Below are 21197 nucleotides of genomic sequence, written 5' to 3'. Positions count from 1 at the left end.
CGTGGGAAAGTACTTCTGATGTGATGTTAAATGAAAAAAAAAAGCATGAAAATCTGTATTTTAGTAGCACTGCAACTGTGTAAATATACAAACCCATACAAAAAGAGCTGGAAGGGAAAACGCCGAATGGTAACGGTGTCAATCTCCAGCTAGTGGAACCGTGGGAGGATCTTTTCTTCTTTGTTTGTATTTTCTATGTTCTTGAATTTTTCTACAAAGATCACCAATTACTTTCAGAAAATAGAATATACCCATCCTGCTCCCCGCCGTAAAATCCTGTGGGTTTCTGAATAGAAGAGACAGCAGAAAGGCCAAGAAGCGGGGAACATAAGCCAGGGTGGCCACGGCATGGGGCAGGGAGGTGACAAAGTTGGCATCAGACCCCCCAGGCCTTGAATGCCAAGCCCAGCAGCTTGAGCTTCACCCAGAGCCCTGTCTTTTGCCCAGGTTGAAAGAGGACAGAGTGCCCCTTCTTGAAAGTTAGGGCCTTCCAGGAGTAGGTACAGGTGGGAGAGCAGGGTATTGTGGAAGCTCCAGGTGCCAACTGCCTGCCTCTATCCCCCACTCTCCCCAGGGAAGAGTTTCACCCTGACCATCACTGTGTTCACCAACCCCACCCAAGTGGCCACCTACCACCGAGCCATCAAGGTGACCGTGGACGGACCCCGGGAGCCCAGACGTAAGTGCCACCGAGCCCCTGAGCCCCTGCATGGGGGAGGAGGGTCCAGTGCGGGAAGGACGGCAGCTAGGTCAGACAGATGGAGCCCTCCTGGGGGTTTGCAGTCCTTGGCTCTGTGCCCCCACACACTGCGTGCCTGCTGGCAAACCCCTAAACCATCTGGGCTTAGCATGAGTCTGTGGGAGGCCAGCGAGGAGGCCGGGAGTGGAGATGACTGTCCGTGGAGACTGCTGAGGGAGTCCAGGAAAGGAAAAGGATGGAGAAAGCTTTCAGATGTGGCATTTGTGGGGTGCTTGTGTGTTTCTGGATGGAGCTTGGGCCAGACTTGCTTTACTGTGCCCCCAGCTTCTCTGCCGGTGGCTGAGAGATGGGTGGAGGGCAGGAGTGATCAAAAGTCAGGGGCTGGCCTGGATGTGAGGCCAGGTCTCTTCCTTGGAAACTGGGTCTTTGAATCTTAGCTTGTGACTCGCTCAGGTCACCCAGAGCCCTGGCACCCGGACCCTACGAGCAGGGAATTCTGGTCCATCAAAGCAAGTTTGTGTTTAATTCTCTCTGCTTGCTGAAGATCAGATTAAGGCTGGGGAAGTGGGAGGGTAGGCCGAGGCTCTGTGTCCGCAGAACGAATGAGTGAATGAATGAAACAGAGCCAGCCAGCTTCCTGAGCTCCATCCACCTCCCCAAGGCATTTTTCAGCTTGGTGCACTGAGGGTTGGCCTGCCCCTCTCTTTCTCAGAAATGTGACCCTTTGCAGTTTAGAAGTCACTATTGAATGGGATCTTTGGGACAGCAGAGCCAGAGGGGTCACCCAAGTTCTAGTGAGGAGAGAATCCAGGCCTGAGGGAGTTGGGTACCTGAATAGGACCTAATGCTGTGCAAGGTGCAGGGAAGCGCGCCAGGCTTCAGTCTTCCTAGACACAAGATTCTAGGCTGAGCAGGCCTGGGGCAGGAGGCCTCGCCCTGGGCTGGCCCCTCCCTTCTTGGGAGTCAGCTGGGCCTGGCACCCCATCATCCAATTCCTGGGCCCATCCCAGCATCTGGCCACTTGGGAAAGGCTTGGAGCTGAGCCCAGCAGACCTGGAAGAGTCTCTCTCCAGGGCTCTCAGGGTCACCTCTGCCAGCCCTGAGCCCCTGCACACATCCTCAGGCCTGCACGGTCAGCTCCCAGCCAGCACTTGCTCTGACCACACTCCTGCCGGTTCCTTCCTGCTGAGATCAGACATGGACCAGCCCATGCTCTTGGCCTTGGGCTTCATGACCCTAGGCAAGTCATGTCTTCTTTGTGGCCTCGGTTTTGTCATCTGAGAACTGGATCGGTGACTCCCAGAGTCTCAAGGCAGTGATGGCTGGGAAGCCCTCGTGAGCCGTAGACCACCATAGTGCAGAGAGCAGGTTGTGAGTCAGCCTTCCTGGCTGTGGGACCTTGGGCTAGTCATCTCCATGCCTCAGTTTCCTGAACTGAAAAATGAGATTCACACAATCAGCTACCTCATGATGCTATTGCGAGGAAACAATGGCTAACTCTATAGAAATCTCTTAGCGGTGGGGGTTGGCGGGTAATCTGTCACTTTAGCCAGGGCTGTTATCTGCAGTGTGACCTAGGGCAAGTCACTGACCTCTCTGGGCCTCAGCTCCCTCCTCCATGAAGTGTGATGATGCCACCCACCCTGCGGGCCTGGAGGTCGGGGCGACGAGTGGACAGCACATGGCCATAGCACAGAGGGGTCCCATGAGTCACTGGGTCCGAAGCGTTCTGTTGTCCTCAGTACCCAGCCCCCTTCCTACACTCCTACCACCACCATTAGTCAACGGTGAGCTCTCCCATGGGCAGCAGCTGGGTGGCTGCCTTGGTAATAGAACTGCAGGCATCAAGTCTCCATTGAAGGAGGTGGCAGGGTCAGCATGGGCAGGAGCCACAGTTGGGCTCAGGGTGGGGATGTGGCACTCAGGAGCCACTCCAGAAAGAGGGGAGCACCCAGTTGGTAGATTCTCGGGATAGGGGTCTTGAGGCTTGGTGGGAAGATCCCAAGGGACCGAGCAAGGTTGGCACCTCTGACAGCCCTCCATGCTCAGCTCAGCCCACCCCAGAGCCACCCACTCTGCCCTGCTGGGGCCCCTGGATGAGCGTGGAGACTCAGCCCTGCCTGTGGGAGATTCCAGCGGAATCCCCTGCCTGCTCTTCCCTGCCTGGGTCTCCCAGACCTGAGATGGCCCTTTCTGGGGTGAGCTGAGAGGTAGAGGGGTGACTCAGGATGAGGCAACAAGAGGCAGGGACAGAGGCTGGGTCTGGAGGCCCGTGGCATCAGAGGCCAGGCTTGCTGCACCACCTGCAACAGGTGGCCTCCCTCTCTGGGCCCCGGCAGGGGCTGGATCAATGGTTTTATTTACAAAACAGAGCAGAGATGGGGTGCCGGGGGGGCAGTCTACTAGGTCCCCCATCCTTAGGACCTGCCTGCTCCAGTCCCTGGCATATCCTGGCCCTGATATCAGGTGCCCCCCATACCCTGGGTTGCAGCCCCATTCCTTTGTCTTTGACCTTGGACAAATCCTTGGCCTTTCTGGTCCATCTATAAGAGTGAAGGGACCAGCTCCGTGGCTCCTGGTCACTGAGCAACCTCCTCCCTTGTGCCAGGCCCTGTGCAAAGTCCCCATTAACTGCTCTGCTGGGCAGCCCCAGGAGAAGATAGAGGCCAGGGCGTAAAACCTCTTGCCCACAGTGACCGTCAGCACACCCTGGGGGCTCCGACCGGGGGCTCCGGGAAGTGAGGGCCACTTGGAAGGGCCTTTTCGCCTCAGTGCGCTCAGCTGTCAAATGCATGGTATTGGTGTCTGCCTCGGGGAGTCGCTGTGAAGGTTGACTGGGTTGACCATGGCCTGGCCCCAGGAAGTGCCCCACAGCCTTCGTGGGTTGTTACAGGCCTTTTGTGCTCCTGGACTTCCTTTCTCGGCTTTTTTCCTGTTTTGCCACCTCCGACCCTCTGAAATCTGAGCCTGCTGTGGGGTGAAGTGGGAGTAGGGGCTGGTCCTGGAAGCCAAGGACTGGGAATCTGTAGATCCCTGAGGCCGGCTGTGGGTTCTGTGGCCAGGTCGTTCCCCTCTGGTGCCCTGCAGAGCGTGCCCGGCCTGCAGCCAGGTGGCCAGCTGGGTTTGAAGGCTGGCTTGGTGCTTCCTGCCTGTGTGGCCTTGGTTTCTGAGGTTCTCAGTGCTGATGTCCCTCAGAGTCACTGGGGGCTGGTTAAGAAGCAGGTTGCTGAGCCGGGTCCAGGATCCCAGCAGGAGGGGCTGCGACACCTGGCAAGTCTGGCATGGACCACGGTGGGGGAACGGACCTCACTCCCACCTAGCCTGTGCCCGTTACCCCCTGCCCTCCCTCCCACACCCTGCTCTGGCCACCCTGGCCTCCTGGCTGGTCTTTGAACTTGCCAAGGACACTCCTGCCTCGGAGGCCTTTGCACTGCTCTTTTTTCTACCTGGAACACTCCTCCCCGGACACCCCCAGATGCATGGCCCACTCCTTCACACCCTAAAGCCTCTGCACTTCTCAGCAGCGCCCCTGTTTCAAGTGGCACACACACACAGCCTTCCTCACCTGTCCCCTTTTCCTTCCTGGCTTTAAGGTCACCCCGAGCACTTACCACTACCACCTTCTAAGGTGCTACCTAGTTCGATAATTTGTTTCATTTGTTATTCATTGCTCCCATTTTGTTTTGTTTTGTTTTTTGAGATGGAGTCTTGCTCTGTTGCCCAGGCTGGAGTGCAGTGGCAAGATCTCGGCTCACAGCAACCTCCACCTCCCAGGTTCAGGAGGTTCTCTTGCCTCAGCCTCCCGAGTAGCTGGGATTACAGGCACACGCCACCACGCCCAGCTAATTTTTGTATTTTTCATAAAGCCAGGGTTTCACCATGTTAGCCAGGCTAGTCTTGAACCCCTGACCTCAAGTGATCCGCCCACCTCAGCTTTCCAATGTGCTGGGATTACAGGCGTGAGCCACTGTGCCCAGCCCCCTATTGTTTATGCTCTACAAGGGCAGAGTTCTTTTCTCTGGTTTGCCAGGCCTTGGTATAGCTAGACCCCGGGAATGCAGGCAGGAGCCCTTCATAGCCGCTCCATAAATCGCTGATGAATAAGCAAATGATTCATTAATGTCATTTCGGGTAGTGCGAAGTCCTATGAAGAAAAACAAAGCTGGGAGAAGGAGTGGAGGGTGCAAGGGATGGGACAAGGGGTGGGGTGGGGAGGCCGCCTGAAGAGGTGACCTTCAAAGGTGGCCTCCAGGGGCCTGAGGTGGGCAGCCAGCAGAGTGGCTGCCGAGGGCTTGGCGTGGGCAGGAGGAGTGACCCTAAGCCCACAGTTGGGCCTTTGAGGGCCTTAAGAATTTCTGCAGTTTCTTCCTGGGCCGAGGAGAGGCAACTGCTCCAGGTCCCTGGCTCCCAAGACCCCCACAACCTCCAGGAGTGTCCGCTGGGCCAGGAGCAGGGGAGGGGAGTCTGCCCAGCAGGAGGGAAGGGGTTAACCACAGACCTCCTGGATTCTCCTAATCAACCCCAGGCCGCTGGAAGCCCCACTTGCAGCCCCGGGAGGGAACCGCTGGCCTCCCTGCCCGCTGGCCCACGGCCAGCCCGTTTCCCTGCCCAGCCACCGACCCGGCTTTCATCTGCTCACAGGGGGCCGATTCACAGCAGACCACCCCAGGCCCGGCACCCGCCTGCGATTCCGCGAGGCTGTTAAGAGTCGGGTGTAAATCTCCTGACAGGCCGCAGAGCCGGCCTCGGGCCCGGCGCCCCACCCTGCTGCTGGGCAGACAGTGGCTGCTGTGTCTGGGTCACAGCCGCACCAGGCAGCCAAGAAGGCTGCCGAGTGGCTTCAGATGGGTGAAGGGCCTGGTCATTGGAGCCCACACTGTCCCCAGCCGACGATGCTGTTCCTGTGGCCCTGCCCGACTCTGCTTCTCCCAAGAGGCTGAACACTGAGCTGGCCTCTTGCCTGTCGGACCTTACGGCCAGGTGACCCAGCTCTTCTCTCGTGGAGGTCTTGGGAAGCGATGACCTTAGCAGCTGGGCTCCGTAGAGTGTGTGGCCTTTCCGGGTTTGAATCTCAGGGGTGCCACACACCGTGTGACCTTGGCTGTGTGCCTCCACTTTTCCATCTGTAAAACGGGGGTGATAGTCACAGCCTATCAGAGGGATGAGACCCTTGGAGACGAAATGCATGGCCCACCTTGCACAGTGCCTGGCCCATCATGGATGCCTGCTAAGATGGTTGCCACTCCTATCATAGAGGCTTGTGTTGGGCCTGCATGGAGGCAGGGGGTAACCCTGATGGTCTCTTGGTTTCCCCAGAGGCACCTGGTGGGGGTGGGACCCCAGGCTGGCCAGGCTGGTGGTGGTGAAGGATTCCCTGGGGACAGTGGTAAAGGAGCCCCAACCCAGAATCCAGCCCTGGTCCTCTAGCTCCCACACTGTGTGACCTTGGTGAGTCCCCAGCCTGGCTGCGGCCCAGCATTCCTGCCCCCTCTTTGGCCTTTATCATATGCCTGTGAGGTTGGTCACCCCCACTGCACAGATGCGTCAAAAAGGAGCTGTTTGCCTAGGAGCAGATGGCCAAGTCAGAATGGGAGCCCAGAACGCCTTCCTCGAAGGCCAAGGCCTGGCGGGCTGTGTCATTGTTGAAACCTTTCCTGACCCTCGGGGGTTAAAGGTGTGATCCGCATTTTGCAGATGAGACAGCTGAGGCCCAGAGGGCAAGAGTGACTTGCCCAAGACCATGACCACGGGTGGGTGAGAGCTGCCTGGTATGAGCTTGGGGCGGCTGGGTCCTTGGGAGGGGCAGGCTGGGATCTGCCCTCCATAAGTGAGGGCTGTAGGCACTAATCCAGGCCATGCTGGAGTTGCTGTCTGATCTGAGCCCAGCAGCTGGAGGCTGACAGCAGCCAGGACAGGCCCTGAGGGCCAACACGGGGCTTTCCCCAGCTGTCTCCATCCTCTGCTTTTAAAAACATGTGGCCTGTCCTCCAGCTCGTCGGCACCCTCAGGGGTTAGACAGTATGATAACCACTTTACAGATGTGGAAACTGGTCCGGAGGCAGAGAGGGACTTGGTGGGCTAGAGCAGGGTTTGACTGGAAATTGCACTCTCAACCCTGAGCTTCAGAGCAGGGAAGGGCCCCTGGTGGAGTCCACTGAGACCTTCTCATCTTCCTCTCCCAAGTCTTATTCTCCTGGGCCTGAAGACGGCGGCTCTGGGCCCTGGGGCTGGACGGGGCCCTAACACCTATTGTGGAGTCCTGATGGTCAAAACACAGGCTCTAGGGAGAGCAGGTGGCCATGTGTCTTCTGCATGACCTTGAGCTCACTGGCTGTCCAGAGCCTCAGTTTTTTCACCCATATGATAGGATGGTGGCAGACGTTACTTAAGAGGATGTTGCAAGGCGAAACAAGACGGTGCGTGCCAGCAGCTTAGACGCTGCAGTGGAGGAAGCGCCTAGGGAGCATCTGCTGCCGTTTTGATGACTTCCACTCCTGCTGGCCACTGCTTTAAAGGGCAGTCCTAGCCTGCAGAGGTGCGATGGGGGCTCTCTTGTGGGAGAAAGGGGGCTTCCTGGCGGAGGGGCTCCTGGACTGGGCTTCACAGGACAGGAAAGCATTGCTGGCAGAGGCTGTCCTGAGCTGAGGCTCTGAAGACTTGGGGGCAGAGACTATTCGAGAAATACTAGGAACAGCAGCAGCAGGAAGAAGTGGTAGTGGGTGGGCCCTGGGGCCAGCAGCCTGGCCTTCTTTTCTTTTGGGAGCCCCTCTGACCACCGACTGATCTTTGCTACCTTAAATCAGCGACTTTCAAAAGGAAGGGGCCTCAGTGGGCAGACTGTACAGATGGGAAACTGAGGCGTACCAGGACTGGGCCCCAAGTGACGGAGTGGGTTAGGGCCAGAGCTCCCCACGCAGCTCTCGCTCTGGGTAACTGAATGAAAGAGGCTTTTTCTGAAGGCCATCTTCTTTCCTCAGGCACAGGAACTTCTGTCCTCTTCCCAGTGTGAGGGCCCCAGCCCCGTGGCTCTGAGACTCTCTGGCGCCCTGGCCACGTGGGGCCGCCTTGGCTCCCCTCTGCCCCTCCCTGGCAGTGGCTCCAGCATTCCACAGTAACAAGGAAGCAATTTCCGAAGTGCTGCTGGACTCCCCTCCTCCGGGAAGTCTGCCCTGTGGAGGGCAAGGGAGCATATGGCGGGAGCATGGGTTCTGGGGTCAGATTACCTGACCCGCAGCCTGGGTCCTGGAACAGCCGCTCAGCGTCGGTCTCATGGTGAAGCCTCAGTGGCCCCTTCTGAACAATGGGAACAAAAGGGAAAGTGTCAGGAAAAGAGCCCTGGGCTTGGAGTCAGGGGACCCGGGTATGAATCCTGCTTTGCTGCTCATGCTCTGTGTCCCTCACATGACTTTGGCATCCTGGCCTCCGCACCCCAGTCTCCAACATGGAGATGATAGTTCTGCTTCCTTTGGGCATGAGCAGAGATAAAAGCGATGGTCATGATGGTGGTGACCCACGTGGCTAGAAAGTGTCCACACCTTAGGCCAGCACCTCAACCCACAAAGACAGTGTGATGGGGACACCGCAGCTTGGGGTAGGGGAAGGGAGTGTGACTTGAGTGAGACCACCAGACTACAAGTGGCAGGACCCGTCCTCGAACCCAGGCTGGCTGTGAACCCCGCCCTCTTCCGCCAGGCCGCGGGAGTAACTGTAAACACTCTGTGTACACTGTGTGACTCAGAAACAGGGGACTTTATTCTCCTGTGACGAAAGTGACAAGGCCTGAGGTTTTGCACCAGCCCTGTTGGCTCCCTTCAAGCTTGTGGCTGACTAAGACACCCAGATCCTTTGCACTCAGGCTGTCGTCGGATCAGTCTGTGGTCCCCACATCCACATGGCGGGCTTCATGCCTGTTAAGATTCTTCTGCTCACTTGTCCCCCAGCTCATCCACATCTCCCTGCCATTTCCAGTGGCCTCAGGAGCAAGGACAACATTTCCTCCAAGCCCTGTTAGGGCTGAAGACTGGGTCTGGAATTGGAAGCTCTGGCTGTACTGGGCCTGCCCTCCTCAGGGTAGCAGTCAGGTGCCTTCCAAAAGGCACCCCTTCCCCATCCGCCCAGGCCCCACCCATCCCACTTGCCCCATCCCCAAGGGCATCTGAGTTTGCAGACCCTGGCTGAACTCGCCCCCAGGCCATGTTTTCCCCTTTGTTGCCAAGGGTCCCGGGAGGCAGCAGTGGGGGGCCTGGCCAGAGACCAAATGGTCTTATTCCTGCCACCAAGTGGCCCATGGATTCCTGGTCTGGGGCCTCATTGGAGGAGAAGGTGGGGCTCCCTGTTCTTGGTGTCTGGCTGAGCCCCTGTGGCTCCCAGGCCCCCTGCTTTCTTTCTGAGGCTCCCAGATGCCCGTTCAAGCTTCCAACACGGATGTGTAGGGAGCTTGTGGGCCTACAAGTACCAGAATCCATTGCATTCCCATTCTGAAAATCAGAAATCAGGCCCACGCAAGGCCTCAGGCTCTGTCCCCTCATGCCCTACAGTGGTTGACAGTCTTTTCCCACTTTTCGAATCCCCAGGAATCACATGTCCAGGCCCCAGGAAGCACAGTGAGTTCTGTTTTACCTCCCATCTACATCTTGCCTCTTCTCCCTCTGCCAATCTAGAAAATGCACACATTCCTCTAGACCCAAGGCCTTAGGCAAACCTTCTCTTCCTCCTCAGCCCCTTCCACATCTTTTTTTTTTTTTTTTGAGACGGAATCTTGCTCTGTCACCCAGGCTGGAGTGCAGTGGTGCAATCTTGGCTCACTGCAACCTCCGCCTCCCGAGTTCAAGCGATTCTCCTGCCTCAGCCTCCCGAGTAGCCGGGATCACAGGTGCCCACCACCATGCCCAGCTAATTTTTGTACTTTTTTTTAGTAGAGATGGGGTTTCACCATGTTGGCCAGGCTAGTTTCAAACTCCTGACCTCACTCAGGTGATCCGCCCACCTCGGCTTCCCAAAGTGCTGGGATTACAGATGTAGCCACCATGCCCGGCCCACACCTTCTTTTCTAAAGGGTCCCAGGTCCAGGAAATCCCACCCTCTGCTCCACGTGTGACCTCCGACAAGCTTCCTCGCTTCTCTGCAGTTGCAGTTCTCTTACTTGTAAAAGAGGGCCTGGCCACCCTGCCTGCCTGGCAGCCTCCCTCCAAGTCATGTGAGGCAGAATGGTTGTGACCATGTTAGGGTTGATCAGCCGAACCCTGGAGTGCACAGTCCTCCAAGGGAGCGGTCCTTTCCTCAGGTCAGCCCTGGAGAAGCCGCAGCCACTTGGGGGGTGTGAACAGGGACGTTCCGGGGAGCATGGTGTGTAAGGGAACTAAAGGGGAAGCTTGGGAAGAACTGAAGTGTGAGTGGAGGGGACAGCGGAGTGAACGGTACCTCCAGTGGCCAGCAGGAAGGAGGGATAGCAGTGTCATTCTCGCCATTTTGCAGATACTGAGTTTGAGCTCCAAGGTGTGCTACTAAAAAAGCAAGTTACAGAATGACATGCCCAGGCTGAGACCGTTCAAGGGAGTTCCATGAGAAACTTACTCTGCGTTTTCCATTCCTGGAAGATGAAAAATGTCTGGAAAGAAACTGGTCACAGTGGGGACTCTGGAGAGGAGCTTAGAGGGGTGGAAACAGCCTTATCTGTAATGCTTTTATTTTTGTAAATATTCGTATGTTGCTTGTGAAATGTAAAATTAGTAATTAAAAAAGTGTGTGTGGCAGGGGAGGTCCCTGCAAGCTTGACGTCACTCCAGAAGTGTCCCTCGGCCTCAGCAGGCTGCAGGAGGGTGGGGGCCTGGCCACCTTGACCCTCCCAGCACCTCTGAGCCCTCGGATGTGAGACTGGGATTCTTCCTGTGTGGGCTCTGGCAGATAGGGAGTGGGAAATGCTGGCAGTTTTCTCCAGGTGTGACATCTCGTCCCTGACCCCAGCTTCCAGGCACAGATGGCCGTCGAGTCCCTCACGCAAGCCCCCTACACCTCTGACCAGCATCCTGGTGGAGTTTTTTTCTGCCGGAAGCCCAGAGAGAAGGCATGTTCTGGGGATCCCTGAGTGACTTAGGGCTGGAAAAGCCTGCAGTCCCATCCTGGGGCCACCTCCCATTGTTCTTGTAGACATGGGAGACAGTGTGCAAGGCAAGCTGGGATGCTGGGAGGCAGAGGTGGGCAGTGCTCCTGGGTTCTCTCCCTGCCTCCCTTGGGGGCATGAGCCACTGTCTCATGTGTGTTGCCTCAGTTTCCCTTTTTAGATCTAGGGCCCTCGTTCTGTTGCCCAGACTGGAATGCAGTGGTACAATCAGCTCACTGCAGCCTCCACCTCCTGGGCTCAAGTGATCCTCCTGCCTCAGTCTTCCCAGTAGCTGGGGCTACAGGCTTGTGCCACCCCACCTGGCTAAGTTGTTTTTTTTTTTCAAATTTTTATACAGACAGGGGTCTCAATAGTTGCCCAGGCTGATCTCGAACTCCAGGGTTCAACTGATCCTCCCACCTCAATCTCCTGAAGTGCTGGAATTATAGGCGTGAGCCACTATACCTGGCCCTCAGTTTCCTCCTCTGCTAAACAGTGTGTTGTAGAGGTTTAGATCACCGCGTGTTGTAGAGGTTTAGATCACTGCGTGTTGTAGAGGTTTAGATCACAGTGTGTTGTAGAGGTTTAGATCACAGTGTGTTGTAGAGGTTTAGATCACAGTGTGTTGTAGAGGTTTAGATCACTGCGTGTTGTAGAGGTTTAGATCACTGCGTGTTGTAGAGGTTTAGATCACCGGGTGTTGTAGAGGTTTAGATCACCGGGTGTTGTTGAGGTTTAGATCACTGGGTGTTGTTGAGGTTTAGATCACCGGGTGTTGTAGAGGTTTAGATCACAGTGTGTTGTAGAGGTTTAGATCACCATGTGTTGTAGAGGTTTAGATCACCGCGTGTTGTAGAGGTTTAGAGCACCGGGTGTTGTAAAGGTTTAGATCACCGGGTGTTGTAGAGGTTTAGAGCACCGGGTGTTGTAGAGGTTTAGATCACCGGGTGTTGTAGAGGTTTAGATCACCGGGTGTTGTAGAGGTTTAGATCAACGGGTGTTGTAGAGATTTAGGTCACCGGGTGTTGTAGAGGTTTAGATCACCGGGTGTTGTAGAGGTTTAGATCAACGGGTGTTGTAGAGGTTTGGATCACAGTGTGTTGTAGAGGTTTAGATCACCATGTGTTGTAGAGGTTTAGATCACCGCGTGTTGTAGAGGTTTAGAGCACCGTGTGTTGTAGAGGTTTAGATCACCGTGTGTTGTAGAGGTTTAGAGCACCGTGTGTTGTAGAGGTTTAGATCACCGTGTGTTGTAGAGGTTTAGATCACCGTGTGTTGTAGAAGTTTAGATCACTGCGTGTTGTAGAGGTTTAGGTCACCGGGTGTTGTAGAAGTTTAGATCACAGTGTGTTGTTGAGGTTTAGTTTAGATCACAGTGTGTTGTTGAGGTTTAGTTTAGATCACAGTGTGTTGTTGAGGTTTAGTTTAGATCACAGTGTGTTGTTGAGGTTTAGATCACCGTGTGTTGTTGAGGTTTAGATCACCGTGTGTTGTTGAGGTTTAGGTCACCGGGTGTTGTAGAGGTTTAGATCACAGTGTGTCGTGGAGGTTTAGGTCACCGGGTGTTGTAGAGGTTTAGATCACTGCGTGTTGTAGAGGTTTAGATCACTGTGTGTTGTAGAGGTTTAGATCACTGTGTGTTGTAGAGGTTTAGATCACAGTGTATTGTAGAGGTTTAGGTCACCGGGTGTTGTAGAGGTTTAGGTCACCGTATGTTGTTGAGGTTTAGGTCACCGTGTGTTGTAGAGGTTTAGATCACAGTGTGTTGAGGTTTAGGTCACCGTGTGTTGTTGAGGTTTAGGTCACCGGGTGTTGTAGAGGTTTAGGTCACCGGGTGTTGTCGAGGTTTAGATCACTGTGTGTTGTTGAGGTTTAGGTCACCGGGTGTTGTAGAGGTTTAGATCACAGTGTATTGTAGAGGTTTAGGTCACCGGGTGTTGTAGAGGTTTAGATATGTGGGGCAGGACATAACAACCATTCTCTGTTCAGAAAGGCGTTTGAAAACCTCTGGAAAGAGGCCGGTGGTGACCTCAGGGTTCTCCCAGCAGAGAGCTAAGGTCAGACCTCAGGAAGAACTTCCCAGCAGAGTGAGGCATTTCTGTCTCCACTGAGACTCAGGAAGCAACAGCTGATGGGCTCCCTGTGCTCTGCAGGGCACCGGCAGAAGCTGGAGGACCAGACCAAGCCGTTCCCTGAACGCTTTGGGGAACTGGAACGGCTGCGCATGCGGGTGACACCGAGCACGCCCAGCCCCCGAGGCTCACTCAGCACCACAAGCCACTTCAGCAGCCAGCCGCAGACCCCAATCCAAGGTACGGCACGGAGGGAGGGCTGCAGCGGGGCGAGGTGGGGGTGGAGGTCCTGGATGTGGTCCAATCTGCCCCAGACCAAAAGCCTGTCTGAGGATCAGTCACTGCACCCCCTTGTTTTGTGGAGGAGCTGCTGGTGCTTATTGGCACCTGCAGACAGTTCCTCTGGGCTTGCTGTGTGTTGGCCGTCATTCATTCACTCAGCAAACACTTACTGACGTTACTGGCACATGCCCGGTGCCTGGCCCCAGGAATCTGCATACTAGGAGTTCACTGCGCCTGGGGAAATGCCCCTATTAAAATTGGGGCATGACTTGTCCAAGGAGCCGTGACAGACTCGCCGCTGCCGTGTACAGTTTCCCCACCCCTGTCCCACAGCCTCCGATTTTTCATCCGAAAGTGGATTGGTGGCGGATGCCTCTGCCCAGGGCTGGGATGGCATTCAAACGACATTACTGCACTCACACAAACTTTGCACACTGTTAAGTGACATTCCAACCTAGAGAGGCACATAGCGTTCCTGGGAAAGGTCTCCCGCCCTGCCCAGTGCTTCCTCCCAAACAGGAGGAGCTGAGGTGGAAGGGAAGACACAGCCGGGGTCTCCATCTCCACTGCCTAGACGGATACAGCAAGCACAGCCGCAGCCACTCCTCAGGCGGGTCTGCTGGAGTTACCGAGATGCCTGGCGCGTGTAGTAGGCACTCGTTAATTGGCTGCTGGCTGCATCTCTCCTCTGTTCTCTCAGTCAGTGAGCTGGGGACACGGGAGGCTGCGTGCACAACCGGCCCTCGGGCGAGGTGGGGTGCCAAGGGTGCTTGGTGGCCTGGTGGACGGAGGCAGGCGGCTGGCTGCCATCACTGGCTGTGCCCATTCTTTCTCAGTTCCCCCGGGCCTGGTTAGAACCCCGTGGCAGATGAATGAATTGAGAAGCCTAAGAGGTTCAGAGCCACCCTCGGGTCACACAGCCCATCTGTGACCAGGTCCAGAGTCTCCACAGTACCTGTTCCCAAAAACTTTCTGTACCTCTGAGGGGACAGACAAGGGGGCCTGGAAAAGGGCTGCCAACCGGTCTGCCTGCCCCACCCCCTTCTCCAGTGCCACACTGAGGTGGGGGCCGACTGGGTCCCTCTACTGACATTGTTCCAGGCATAGTGCAGCAGCCGGGGGCTTGATGCAGGCCCTCAGTGTGAAGAGAGGACCCCTCCCCTTCTGGCCTGAGCTCAGGACTTCCGGCCTTGGTCCAGCTGAGACACCAAGGTGGGCAGAAGCCCCAGGCCCAGCCTCTCTGAGCCCAGGAACTAGTGCATTTGAGACTCTCAGCTCTTGAGCCCATGAGTTGGAGGTCTGTTCTTAAGAGGCATCGGAAGGAGCCCTGTACGCTGTGCTCACGCCCACCCCTGCCCCATAGCTGCCCCTGCTCCTGCTGCCCACAGGCCAGCATCTGTCAAGGTGTGGCAGCCTGAGAGCCAACCTTTCCCCGCCATGGACAGAGCCAGACCAGGGGATCAGGGCCCCGCGGGGGAGCCAGAATCCAGGAGGTGGGGTGAACAGTGGCTTCCTGTCCACCAGCCCCCATGGAAGGAGAGCCCACATCTGCCCATCCACCGCTGGGTGGGCACAGCTTGGGAATCAGTGCCTGGCGCCACAGCAGGCACAGCTGCTGCTTCCACCCTGGGTTGGGAGGAAAGGAGCCCCAGCCTGTGTGGGGCAGTGGCTGACTTCTGCTGCTCTGCCTGCTTCTTCCTGAGGCCTGGCCCCGTCCCTTGCTAGCCCCCCACAGCACTGGGCCACAGGCAGCCAGACCTCTCCGTCCTCAGGCCTATCCCCTTTGGGTGAGAGAAAGGGCCTTGGATGACCAGGACAGGCAGGAGCATGAACTCTGCAGTCAGCTGGACCAGGCTAGGAATTCAGGTTCTGCCAGGCATTGGCTGTGTGATCTCAGACAAGACACTTAAACTCAGCCTCAGTTTTCTCATCTGTGAAGTGGGGAGAAGGAGGTCCCTAACAAAGAGGGGTTGCTGGCAGACCCAGGCTTGGGAAGACTCTCACAGGCCCCCCTCCCTCTGCCCTCAGACTCCCTCCTGGGGATCCCCCTCGGGACACCCCACTATCACTTCCCTCGGTGCCTGTTAACTGCTTTGACCCCCCAACCTTGGTCACTGGCAAGCAGTGCAGAGACCCCGGCCCCTCCCATACCCCAGCCCCAGCCCCCAGCCGCAGCCGCCCACAATGGGGGCTTCTCACAGCTGAAAGGGCTCATTCAGCCACCACGCAGCAGCAGCAGCCGGGGCAATCTGGAGAAGAAAATAAACATTTCCTTCCACTGTTGGGATTGGCCGCTCGACAGTGCCCCGGGCAGCTCAGGTTTCCTGGGGCTGCGAGGCTGCGGGGTGGGGGTACAGGAGCTCTGAGGAAGCTGCTGGGGGCTTCTGAGGGAGTGCTGAGGGCAGGTACTTCCCCCACCACCCCGCAGGAGGAGTGGTGCCCCTCAGGAAAGAGGCTGGAGGGGACGGTGGCAGGTCCAGGGAGGCCCAGCCCAGCGCCCTGCAGCCCGCATGAGCTCTGAGGGGCACAGTCCTGCTGTTGCATCCTGGGGTCTCCGTTTGTTTCCTTCGTCTTGAGAATGGGGTTCCCATCAGGCGGCCAGCACCCACTTCCACCCCGCCCATCTTAGCTGTGCTGACGTGCCCGGCACCTGCAACGAGACCTCTCCCACCGAGGGGCTCCCCAGATGAAAACTGGCAGCCAGGCGCCTCGGAGGCTCTCGGCCTCCAGGGGCAGGGACCTACTAGGGAGCATCCCAGATATCCCAGAAGGCCCCCGCCACCCAGATTGCTGTCCCCACATCTTCTTACCTTAAGCCAGGAGCCTCGCTCCGTTCCGATCCACGCCCAGGGCCGGAGTCCGCTGCTGAGGGAAACATAACGCCAGCTGACTTGGGAAAACCCCAAAGCCCCGAGAAGTTCCAAGTCCCAGCCTAAGTCACACAGCACCTCAGGCTTATAACTCTCTGTCCTCAGCCAAGCCTCGGCATGGCAGGCAGAGCCCCCCCCGGCTAGCACCGGCCCTTATCCTTTGGTGGGTGACACAGAGGGGTTGCTGGCTGGACAGACTGCACCTCTGGACCACTGCTAGGGGCTCATCCACCTCCCCCCGCTGCCAGAGTACAAGGGAGGCCCCACACCAGGGCCTCAACTTGGCAGGGCCCTGAATAAGCCAGTTCTCCTGGGTAACCAGAGTAAGAAGCACCACAGCCACAGTGGCCTTGCAAAGCCTCATGGACCACTACTCTGTGCCCATTGCCATTCTAAGTACTTGATGTGTATTAACTGAATCCCGATGAACTGTTATTGTCTCGTGTTTTATATGGGGTAACTGATGCACAGAGAGGTTAAGTGGCTTGCCCAAGGACACAAAGCTAGTAAGTGTCCAAACCAGGATAACTGTCTGGCTCCAGAAGCCACACAGTAAGCTTTGATCCTGTGCTGCCTCAAAGACGGACAGCTCCCACTCATGCATGTGCTGGGGATCAGGACCAGAGACCTTAAGATTGTGTGCCAGGTCCATGTGCTGTGTGACCCTTAGGCAAGTGCCTCACCCTGTCTGGGCCACAGTTTTCCCACCAAGGGTGTTAGACTCAATCCCCGAGCCCTTTTGAATGCTGAGGTTTTGGGGGTCTGTGATGACAAAAGTGGGGGACAGAGGATGAAACACCCTTGCCTTGGAGCCCATTGAGAAGCCACATTCCCGGGGGAGCAGGGGCAGGGTCTGGGCTGGACACTGTGACCAGGTCGGGGTCTGGGTCCCCAAGTTTGTCTGACTGCTGTCTCACTTTGCTGCCGAGGCAGGTGAGGGTGGCATCCAGTCCCTGTGTGGCCACGAGTCAGCTCCAGAAACACAGGCCCAGGGTGAGGTGGAGGCCAGAGCTGCTCTGACCTCAGTGCCCACAACCCAGGTGTGAGCGCACAGAACCTCCGTGTGCTGCACCTGGGCAGGAGAGGCACGTGTGTCCCCAGCAGAGGCCTCGTGATGAGAACCAGTCCTTTCTCTGCCACAGAGACTCAGTCTTGCTCTCTCTGCCTCCATTTTCTTGTCTTCAAAAGCGGGTTCCAACTCCCAGTCTCACACGGTCATCGGAGCCCTTTACACATCCACAGCCTTGCCAGCTGTTAACACGGGCCGGTGGGGAGAGGAACTTGCCTGGGCAGGGCTGCTGGGAGGCCTGAGCTGACCCTGCCCTCAGCCCCACTGCCTCGTCCTAGGCCTGTCCTCTGCGAGGCTGGGCAGGAGGATTGAAAGAGAAGACAAGACCCCACCGGTCTGCTGCTGCTGCCGCCGGTGGGGGTGCTCCCGTGGCCCCTCTTGGCCCAGGGCACGCTTCCACCAGCTCCCCGGCAGGTCTGTGTTCGGAGTCCTGGCAGGGGAGTCCCTGGGCAGCCTAGGGCAGGAAGAGGAGAGTCAGGTCTAGAACTAGGGGTCCCCCAGATGGGCCTTGGGAACCAGAGCCCAAGGGCATTCTTCAAGAAGGCCTCCTGGGGTTGTCTCGAGCTGCAGCTGACCTCTTCCTCGCTGTCCTCCAGGCACCTCGGAACTGAACCCATTCTCTGACCCCCGCCAGTTTGACCGCTCCTTCCCGACGCTGCCAGCCCTCACGGAGAGCCGCTTCCCAGACCCCAGGATGCACTACCCCGGGGCCATGTCAGCTGCCTTCCCCTACAGCGCCACGCCCTCGGGCACGAGCATCAGCAGCCTCAGCGTGGCGGGCATGCCGGCCACCAGCCGCTTCCACCATACCTACCTCCCGCCACCCTACCCGGGGGCCCCGCAGAACCAGAGCGGGCCCTTCCAGACCAACCCGTCTCCCTACCACCTCTACTATGGGACGTCCTCTGGCTCCTATCAGTTCTCCATGGTGGCCGGCAGCAGCAGTGGGGGCGACCGCTCACCCACCCGCATGCTGGCCTCTTGCACCAGCAGCGCTGCCTCTGTCGCCGCCGGCAACCTCATGAACCCCAGCCTGGGCGGCCAGAGCGATGGCGTGGAGGCCGACGGCAGCCACAGCAACTCACCCACGGCCCTGAGCACGCCGGGCCGCATGGATGAGGCCGTGTGGCGGCCCTACTGACCGCCCCGGTGGACTCCTCCCGCTGGAGGCGGGGACCCTTACAACCTTCAAGACCCATGATGGGCTGGCTCCGGCTCCGAGGCTCCGGGCAGGAATGGGACCTGCGCTCCAGGGTGGTCTTGGTCCCAGGGTGGTCCCAGCTGGTGGGTGGCTCTGGCTGCATCTGTCCAGCCACATCCGTGTACAGAGGTGTAGGGAACCACCCCCACCCCCGCCCAGGACACCACCTCGCCCAGATCCTGGCTGTCTCATCCCACACTTCTGTGGGGAATCAGCCTCCTGCCAGCTCCCCAGAAGAACCTCACTGTCTCCAGCTATGCCCAGTGCCCCATGGGGCCCGTGTCTCCTGGGACAGAGGCCGTCTCTCTTCCAGAGAGAGGCAGCATTGGCCCACAGGATAAGCCTCAGGCCCTGGGAAACCTCCCCACCCCGCACCTTCGTCGGAGCCCCTACACCCCTGGGTCCAGCCCTCTCTGCATTTACACAGATTTGAGTCAGAACTGGAAAGTGTCCCCCGCCCGCGCCGCCCTCGAGCGGGGTTCCCCTCGTACAGACGGGGCAGGACCCATCACGCTGCTGGCAGAGATGATTTGAGAACACATCCAAGCCAGTCCCCCCAGCCCAGCTTCCCTCCATTCCAAACTGTTGGCTTTCCCCCAGCCGCATGGGTCCCAGGCCCCAGAGAAGATGAGTCTATGGCATCAGGTCCCTAAACCCAGGAAAGCACCTACAGACCGACTCCTCCATGCACTTTACCAGCCCAATGCATCCACCCTTTGTTCTCTTGCCGGGGCTGGGTGGGTAGGAGGTCCCCTCTCCCCTAGGTGGTCTCATAATCTCCATTTGTGGAGAAAACGGGGGGCCAGATAGGTCCTAGCAGAAGGCATTGAGGTGAGGGGTCACTTTGGGTCAGACGTCAATGTCCCTGTCCCACCTAGGTCCAGCCAAGCTGCGCCTCATCCCCCAAGCCTCCTGGGAGGATCCAGCCAAATCTTGCAACTCCTGACACACACCTGTCTGTCTTTAACCTGTTTTGTGCTCTGAAAGCAAACAGTCCTGAGCAAAAAAAACAGTTTTTAAAACTGATTTTAGAAAAAGAAGCTTACTCTAACATTTTCAAACACAAGTTCTCCTACAGGTATAGCTCCGTGATTATGAGCACCACCCTTGCCCCCTCTCCGCCCCCCACGGAACCCCAGCTACCTCCTGAGGGTGTGGGGTTATCAGGGTCTCAATACTTTCTCAAGGGGCTACACTCCCCACCAGGCAGCGTCCCACCAGCCTGCACCACAGGCATCCCTGGGAGGACAATGGAGATGCTGATGAGACGCTGGGCGCTCTCCTCTGTGGCTCTAGGACATCTGTCCGGGAGGCTGTGCGGGGGTGGGCAGGATGTGAGAGGTGGGGAGCACTGGCTGTGCGTGGCAGAACAGAAGCACCGTAAAGGGCTCTCCAGCCACAGCTCAGCTGCACTGCGTTCCGAGGTGAAGTCTTGACCCTGAATTTTGCAAAACGGGAAGGTGGGCGCTTGCCCAAGGGCCAGGCCACGTGGATTCTCACATCAGAGTTCTCTGGCCCTAGAAAGGCTTAGAAAAGGTGTAAGGGAACTCAAAGACTAGCAGCATGTGGTATTTTAACTTTCTGCCTCGGCCTCTGTGGATGCAGAAATCTGCCCCGCAGAATGCTCTTTAGCGGTCGTCTCTGTGAGAGCACTGTCCCCACCCAACTTGTCACAACGGCCAGAACCATACACCAGAGACACCGACAGGTCAGGCAGTCCTTCTGGTGATCCTATTCCATTCCCTCCTGCTGCGGTTTCCTCTTGGCCTGTCCTCACTGGAAAAACAGTCTCCATCTCTTCAATACAGCTGCTGACTCCCTGCACCCAAGGGGCCTTTCCATACCTTCTCAGGAAGCAGCGATGAATCCATTGTCCTTGTAGTTTCTTCCCTCCTATTTTCTGGTTGTAGCTGGTCCCAGGTCATCGTGGGAGGCACCTTTGGGTTCCCAGTGCCCAGCACTTTGTAGTCTCATCCCAGATTACTACCCCTTCCTGATCCCCAAGCCCCGGAGAGGCAGGGATAGGAAATAAATTGCTCTTCCTACCCCATCCCCCATCCCCTGACAAAAAGTGATGGCAGCCGTACTGAGTCTGTAAGGCCCAAAGTGGGTACAGACAGCCTGGGCTGGTAAAAGTAGGTCCTTATTTACAAGGCTGCTTTAAAGTTGTACTAGGCAAACACACTGATATAGGAAGCAGGAGGAAAGGAAGATGTTTTGATACAGTGTTACTGTGAGTCTGTCAGTAGTGGGTACCAATCTTTTGTGACACATTGTCATGCTGAGGTATGACACCTGCTGCACTCATATCCCATGTAAAACCATCCCAGAGCTGGCGAGAGGATGGAGCAGGGTGGAAACTGCTTTGCACTATCATTTGCTTGGTGTTTGTTTTTAATGCACAACTTGCTTGTACAGTAAACTGTCTTCTGTACTATTTAACTGTAAAATGGAATTTTGACTGATTTGTTACAATGATATAACTCTGAGATGTGTGGAAGGAGTTCAGTGCCAGGCTTCTAGGGCTATGCGTGGAGGTGGGGTGGGGCTGGGGAGAGGATAGAGACCTCCTGCTGTCGCCCAGGAGGAACAGGAACAGAGACACTCAGCGCCTTCATCTCCTTGCTTCCAGCTTCTTCAGGAATGGCCACAGAGACCACCCTGGCTGCAGGACAGCCGGTGAGGCCTGCTCCTGTATGACTGGAACCCCAGGAGGGCATCAAATAGGTCTTCCAAGTGCCACCAATCATGAGCGGGCTGTGATTCTCTTCCCAGCCATGTTGGGAGGAATTCCTGCCTGTTCCCCAGATTCAGATTTGGGGAGGGGGCAGAGGCAGAGGGAGAGTCCAGCTGCCTTGGTGAGAGCCCCCCTCTGAGGCTCGTGTTTCAAGATCTGTGGCAAGC

The 21197-nt window shown here is 57.0% G+C and overlaps 1 protein-coding gene and 1 long non-coding RNA gene across 12 annotated transcripts in view; both read left to right on the top strand.

Moving 5' to 3' along the window:
- The window catches only part of RUNX3 (RUNX family transcription factor 3), a 65915-nt gene extending 45126 nt beyond the window's left edge, over positions 1 to 20789 (top strand). The window contains exons 4-6 of the mRNA XM_050794031.1: positions 575 to 679; positions 12953 to 13111; positions 17689 to 20789. Of these exons, the coding sequence (XP_050649988.1) occupies positions 575 to 679; positions 12953 to 13111; positions 17689 to 18233 (809 nt within the window). The 3' untranslated portion in view covers positions 18234 to 20789. The remainder of the gene's footprint in view (positions 1 to 574; positions 680 to 12952; positions 13112 to 17688) is intronic.
- Positions 7860 to 12752, top strand: LOC126956832 (uncharacterized). Of its 11 annotated transcripts, none has more exons than XR_007726497.1 (5): positions 7860 to 11607; positions 11683 to 11782; positions 11883 to 12187; positions 12298 to 12322; positions 12645 to 12726. It is a non-coding gene; the product is annotated as an uncharacterized LOC126956832 (long non-coding RNA). The 11 variants fall into 11 exon arrangements; XR_007726501.1 differs by having other exon boundaries at positions 11883 to 12217; XR_007726498.1 differs by lacking the exon at positions 12298 to 12322 and having other exon boundaries at positions 12720 to 12752.
- Positions 20790 to 21197: the final 408 nt, after the last annotated feature.

Source organism: Macaca thibetana, chromosome 1 (genome assembly GCF_024542745.1).
Source record: "Macaca thibetana thibetana isolate TM-01 chromosome 1, ASM2454274v1, whole genome shotgun sequence".
NCBI classification, from domain to species: domain Eukaryota; kingdom Metazoa; phylum Chordata; class Mammalia; order Primates; family Cercopithecidae; genus Macaca; species Macaca thibetana.
This window is presented reverse-complemented; position numbering and strand designations above follow the sequence as displayed.